At 42.7% G+C, this 6,000-nt stretch overlaps 1 protein-coding gene across 1 annotated transcript; it reads right to left on the bottom strand.

Annotated features, from left to right (window-relative positions):
* Positions 1 to 240: 240 nt before the first annotated feature.
* LOC148871056 (glucomannan 4-beta-mannosyltransferase 2-like) lies at positions 241 to 5,492 on the bottom strand. The gene is made up of 9 exons (XM_088970961.1): positions 4,270 to 5,492; positions 4,035 to 4,133; positions 3,467 to 3,719; positions 2,591 to 2,701; positions 2,361 to 2,497; positions 1,824 to 1,937; positions 1,526 to 1,725; positions 1,131 to 1,316; positions 241 to 887 (listed from the first exon to the last, which is right to left on the bottom strand). Exons 1-9 carry the CDS (start codon positions 4,591 to 4,593, stop codon positions 728 to 730), a joined length of 1,584 nt encoding a protein of 527 aa, XP_088827087.1. The 5' UTR covers positions 4,594 to 5,492; the 3' UTR covers positions 241 to 727.
* Positions 5,493 to 6,000: the final 508 nt, after the last annotated feature.

Below are 6,000 nucleotides of genomic sequence, written 5' to 3'. Positions count from 1 at the left end.
TTTTGGGCAGAAAATCATTAGTACTAGCTTTCAAGTCAGGTTGATATGTGGACCCCAGAATGCAAAGAAGCTCTCATTCTGAAGTTACTGACTTCAAGAAAGAAAAGTAGGCCCACTGCCTAATCATTGACTATCAATTACTGGGGTATACTAGGATTCCGCTGATAAAGCCCTAGAAAACTGTCAAAAGAAGAGGGAAGGATGCTCAAGTTCCAAGATGAAACAGAAAAGGAAGAGATATGGGGAAGAACAGTTTCAAATTTACTACCTCCTGGCCTGGCCATCAGTTTATTCCCCTCTCAAACAAAATCCAAATGAAAAGGAGATAAAAAAAAAGGAAAAAAAAAGCTACAAAATTCCAGAAGTACAAGCAATTCATTAAAGATGTTTACACCACCTACTTAGGATCAAACCCCCTATGCTGCTTCTGCTTCCTTCTTCTGTTTGTATAATGCCCTTCACATAACAACATCTGTGTTTTGTAAATTCCTGGCCTTTGTTGAGTATTCACAGGAGAGTTCTTGACTGCACGATTTTAGTGCTTCTTCTCAGCATGAAAGAATGACCAGCCTTTCTTTTATGAGCTAAAACAGTAACAAATGCAGGAAACTTGGCTAAAAAACCCTATATATATGTTTGTCTGAGAAGAGAGAAAAGTAGAGATATGGTATGACAGATACCAAAGAGGATTGTGCCAATACAGCTTATCCAGCCAACACAGACACCACTAAGAGGGGATGATGGTGCCCACGTAGCCAAACCCCACAATAAAGAATGTAATGGCTTGGAGGGAGAGGAATATGAAGTAATTGTTCTTCCCATAGACAAAATCGTAGCAGGACACCAAGGCGAGGAACAATCCAAATGCAAGCTCTGTCAGATGGAGTCTGTTGATGATCAAACCATGAAACAACAACAAATGCTTGTTAGGATTGGTTTTAAACAGGTTCTGGGAAGCCACACCCAACAGGGTACCTGCTTTCAGCTTCAAGATATATGGAAGATGATAGCCTGCTCACCCTGAGATCTATCTGTGTGTGGCTTCACCACTGAAAATGGTTCGCATTTTGTATTGCAAACTAATTTGGTTCTGTAACATTTTGTGAAGATTGGTTTGCATAGAAATTTACCTTTCCCTGATTCTGAATCGAGGCTTTTTGGGTGCCTTGGAATTGGTTGTTTTTGATCCCAATTTCTCAGTGACAACCCACACATTTGCTTTCTTTGCCCCCAGAAGACCCGCAATTGTCGCCTTAGACCGGTGCAGAGCCATTACATTCTCGAATAGGACCCAGAAAAACAACAGGTGGACTGATCTGCAAGATTAGGATCAATAACTGATACAATGAGTGAATTGCTGGAAAAAAAGAAACCAAACTTATGTACATCGAATTTTCCAGGAAACAATTAATATGGAATTGCAGAGAGAGAGGGAGAGAGGGAGAGAGGGAGAGAGAGAGAGAGAGAGAGAGAGAGAGAGAGAGAGAGAGAGAGAGAGAGAGAGAGAGAGAGAGAGAGAGAGAGCCTTGGAGTTCCAACTGAGTTAAGGAGGGTAATGACGCAAGGCATATAAATGGAACCCCACTTCGGAACTTCGACCTCAGGAATCAAGACGGTTAATGGCAACACAATGCAGTAAAACACAAAGGTGATGATATGGGCAATGATCTTCCGAACAAGGAAGAAGCTGTAGATAACATAGAATTTCTTGAACGTAGTTACATTCTGCAGGAAACAATGAAGAAACTAAGTAAATTACAAGTGTACAAGAATTTACTTTCTGCAAACAACAAAAAGCTAAATAATAATAAAGAGAACCAGACCTTGTTTCTTATGATCTCCATGGCCATTTTTCTGAACAGATTAGCTGGTCCACAAGACCAACGATCCTGCTGATGGCGGAAGGCCTTGAACGTACTTGGCAATTCACTTTTCACCTGTTTTTTCAAAACGAAAACTGCAATTCAGTATCAAAGGTGATTCAGAAACTGGTTTAGAAATGAAACCCAACAAGGCAACAAGCAATCTAGAAAACAGTTGACTCGAGCGGGATTGACTTCAATTGACTCGGTCTAAAAGGTATCGTTTGTTCTTAATTATCTGGATAAATAGGTTTAATAAGACAAGTGTTTTTTAGGTAAAAATTGCCCGAATAAATAAAGTTCTAGCATTCATAGAGTATTAGTTAATTGATATTCTCCGACCTTGATACCCAATATAGCGGCAAATTAACCAAGGATCATGGTCAATTAGTTGACCACATATCCCTATTAAATACGGCAAACGAACGGGGCCTAAATATCTACTGTAGGTGCAGCAGATGCATATATTATATGGTGCTGCTGACGTATAGTAGATACCTGGAGATCACCAACGTAGAGAAATTTCCAGCCCTTGAGACTCGCTCGGACGGCCAGATCCATGTCCTCGACCGTCGTTCGGTCCTTCCATCCTCCGGCCGCTTCTATGGCCGCGATTCTCCATATACCGGCGGTCCCTGTATTATCGTTAATTTTTTTATTATTTTTCAATGTTATCCAGAAAAAAAGTTATAAAAAAAGATGCAGAAGAAATAGAATTAATTGATTACCGTTGAAACCGAAGAAGGCGTAGGTGGACGAACCCACTTCCTGCTCCACCGTGAAATGGTAATCCAACGACATCTCTTGCATCCTAGTCATCATGCATTCGTCAGCGTTCACTGCAGCCAGCATTGCCACGTCAGCAATATTTTTATATGTATTAGAAAATAAAATAGATTAAATAAATTAAAATAAGTAATAGCGAAAAAAAATAATCCAAGCCAAGTGTCGGTGACTGTGGGTCTTGGAGTGAGGGCCCACAAGGAAGGAGCTTGGGAGAATAATAATTGCACATGGAGGTGCCATGGATCGACTAGGAGTTGCCCCTTCGCCGTTTCACGTAAATCCAAACAGGCCCTTATAATTGACTCACTCAAGGTAAAAAACGGAACTGTTCTTCAGAAAATTAACAGACCTGCCCCGAAGATCTTGCTGTTCCATCCACTTGTTTCCTGCCGGGTTTGTCCGATGTATAGGCTTTTACTTTCGGCGAAAGGGTCGGGGTATTTACGTCGTTAGAAAAAATTAACTGCAGCAGAAATTTCGCTTGAGCCACTGAAGTGGGGGTCTCTGTTTGGATGGTGGGTCCAATTATACGGTGGCCATCGTGTGGAGGGAAGGAAGTGGGCCATGGCCTGGACCGTGATGGATGGTGCGGGACCTCTCCCTTCCCTCTCAATCTGCGTCAAGTCTCGCCACCCAGCGCGGGGAAGGTGGTCGTCGAAGATGGCGATAAAAAGGGGACAAAAGAGAAAAAGGCAAAAAGAGAAAGAACAGAGGAACAAAAGACAGCAATAGCCGAGCACCGACACTTCGCTAAAATTAGTGAGTGAATTAAGGCAGCAATTAATGTCTAAATTGGATTTAGGGAGGCGAGAGCATACCGAATACCCAGCGGGCTTGAACGAGGGCTATATCTGGGTTGTGGACAAGGAAAGGGATGGATCGCCAGAGGAAGTCTGGTTCTGGTTGGAAATCTGCATCGAAAATGACGACGTAGTCGCATTGTTTAGAGTAGCTTCGCTTCAGTCCTTCTTTGAGAGCTCCTGCTTTGTATCCAACTCGGTTCTCTCTGATCTCATATTTGATGTTGATGCCCTTGCTTGCCCATCTATGGCATTCCAACTCCACCATACTCTGCAATTTTAATGCACAAAAGGAAACGGAAGAGCACCCAGATCAGATATCGAAGTTGCTACGCAGATTTTAGTTGTCTAGAGTGTCTAGTACTGAAATAAGAATGAATCCAGATCAGAATTCAAACCTCAGAGAAATAAAATATGGTTTACCTCTTAATTCAGTAGTTTTAGGTTAAAGATAGTGATTACTAGCCGTGTCCGAACTCTGACACTCAGATCGGAAAGAAGAAAGAAAAGATAGACATTCTCACCCAATGAAGAAAAGAGAAATCTTCTTTTCTTTTTTCTGTATTCTGTGGTTTCGAGTGAATACCTTGATGGTCGGGTCTGTTGAGTCGTCCAGAACTTGAATTATGATTCGATCGGAGGGCCATGAAAGGCCGCATGCAGCTCCAATGGAGAGTTGGTAAACCTGCATCCATCATACGTGAAGAGACACGAAGCAAATTCTCAGAAAAAACAGAGAAGGATACAGATGAAGAACAATGCTGAATCACGAAAACATGGACAATAAGGAAAGGAAGGGGAAGATAGAGAAAGAAAAGTACCTCTTTTTCGTTGTACATGGGGATTTGCACGAGAACCATGGGATAAACTGAATTACCCAGCTCCGGATCGTCCTTTATCGGCTCCCATTTGTATCGCTTCTCTGGTTTTCGCCCAAACCACTTGACGTAAGTGATGACGATGCCCATGTAGACCCTCTCCATGAACAGCAGAACCGCGAAGATCAAGCATAGACCCACCGCGAGTTTCAGCAGAGGAACGATTAGCGGGGTTTTGATCTGTTGCCAGATGAATCCCAATTGGCCGGCGAGGTCATCCCTGGGAAACGCCTCTGGAAGAAGGTTGACAGCAGGAAGCCGATCCATCTCTCTGTTGTGCTCTCTTCAGTTTGCGGAAGAGACGAACAGTTGAAAAGAGATGGGAACCCAGAACCAGAAGCGTGAAACCCAAAACAGGGGACAAGAAGTATATAGATTGGCTACCTACAGTGTTCCAAAAGAAAGTAGCTAGATCTGCATGGAGTTAAAGAACTTCCCTTTGCGAAAAGAGCGCGAATCTAAATTGACCCTTTCTGTCACTCCCCTCCTCTGTAAACTGGAATTTCGCTTCTGAGTTACGCAATACAATGTGGTAGAGCTGGACTGTCAGTCATTCATTCACTCTAATTCCTCCACATCGTTAAGGAACCAGACCCACCAGACTAATCAGGCGAGAGAAGACTAAATCCAGTTCAGATCTCACTTACTCCACATTCAGAAGACTAAGAACAAACATTAAACAAACAATAACGAGATTAAAGAAAAAGGTACTGACGTAGACAGAATCTAGTTTCGAGGCCTCTCTTGCGTTCAGCCTTCTACCTTCTCCACCCTCTCTCTCTCTCTCTCCCAATCTCTGCAAGTCCAAGAAATGCAGAGCAGAAGACTATACAATATACATTTTGAACAAGAGATAAAGAGTTGGAGAAGCAGGTTAGGGAAATGAGAGAGAGTAAGAGAAGGCCTTTTATAAGCTCCTCGTGGTTCTGGGTTGTTGTACTTCTCTCTCTCTCTCTCGATATCTAAAGTCGGCTGCTGTAAAAGCTTAGAAGTTAGAACCCCAACTGTTCCGAACACAAGTAGAAGTTTGCAGCCTTTATATAAGAAACAATAGAAAAGGAGTCAAATTCCGGCGACCAGAAGCCGGCCAACGGTGTCAGATTCCGGCAGGGTACTCCCGACACCTTTTCCTCATTTTGCCACATTTACTCATTTATTAGTCGTTCACTTCATATAATGCAGTAATCAATATGTACCAACTGCCATGGTGTCAGATCCCGGCCGTGACCAACTCGTGACGCTTCTCCCATATGATTTACCTAACAACTCTCCTTTCTGGCCGTCAGATCGGAATTCGAGGGCCCCTTCTCATATAGATACTATTCCAACGACACCCGTATCTCGTGCTTCCAAATCTCGTACTTTCCCAATCATTTCCCTCCAAAGGAACTCCACCTTGTAATCTCCTTATTTGGAATCCCAGCCATGGATTTCAGTGCATTTGGTCCAACGCTCATAGAAGTGAAATGTCGTTATGGATTCATGTCTACCGTTCGTTTAATCGTTCATGATTCTGATAAAACTGTAGATCAGAATTAGATGATAATGGGAGAGCACTGAATCACTTCCCTGTGGGCAGACATGATTAGAGCGGATTTCAAGGGAGTGATTGGAGAGTTCTCGGTTAAAGTAAAAAACTAAAAATTTCTCGTCTCCTTATCTTATTTGGGCCCC

This window comes from Nelumbo lutea, chromosome 2 (genome assembly GCF_056320005.1).
Source record: "Nelumbo lutea isolate HS-2025 chromosome 2, American lotus-T2T, whole genome shotgun sequence".
Taxonomy (NCBI): domain Eukaryota; kingdom Viridiplantae; phylum Streptophyta; class Magnoliopsida; order Proteales; family Nelumbonaceae; genus Nelumbo; species Nelumbo lutea.
This window is presented reverse-complemented; position numbering and strand designations above follow the sequence as displayed.

Coding starts and splice junctions, on each gene's coding strand:
- LOC148871056 (XM_088970961.1), bottom strand. CDS start 4,593: ATGGATCGGCTTCCTGCTGTCAACCTTCTTCCAGAGGCGTTTCCCAGG. Junction 3,720..4,034: donor CAACAGACCCGACCATCAAG/GTATTCACTCGA, acceptor TTAAAATTGCAG/AGTATGGTGGAGTTGGAATG. Junction 1,317..1,525: donor AACTCAGTTGGAACTCCAAG/GCTCTCTCTCTC, acceptor CTAATCTTGCAG/ATCAGTCCACCTGTTGTTTT.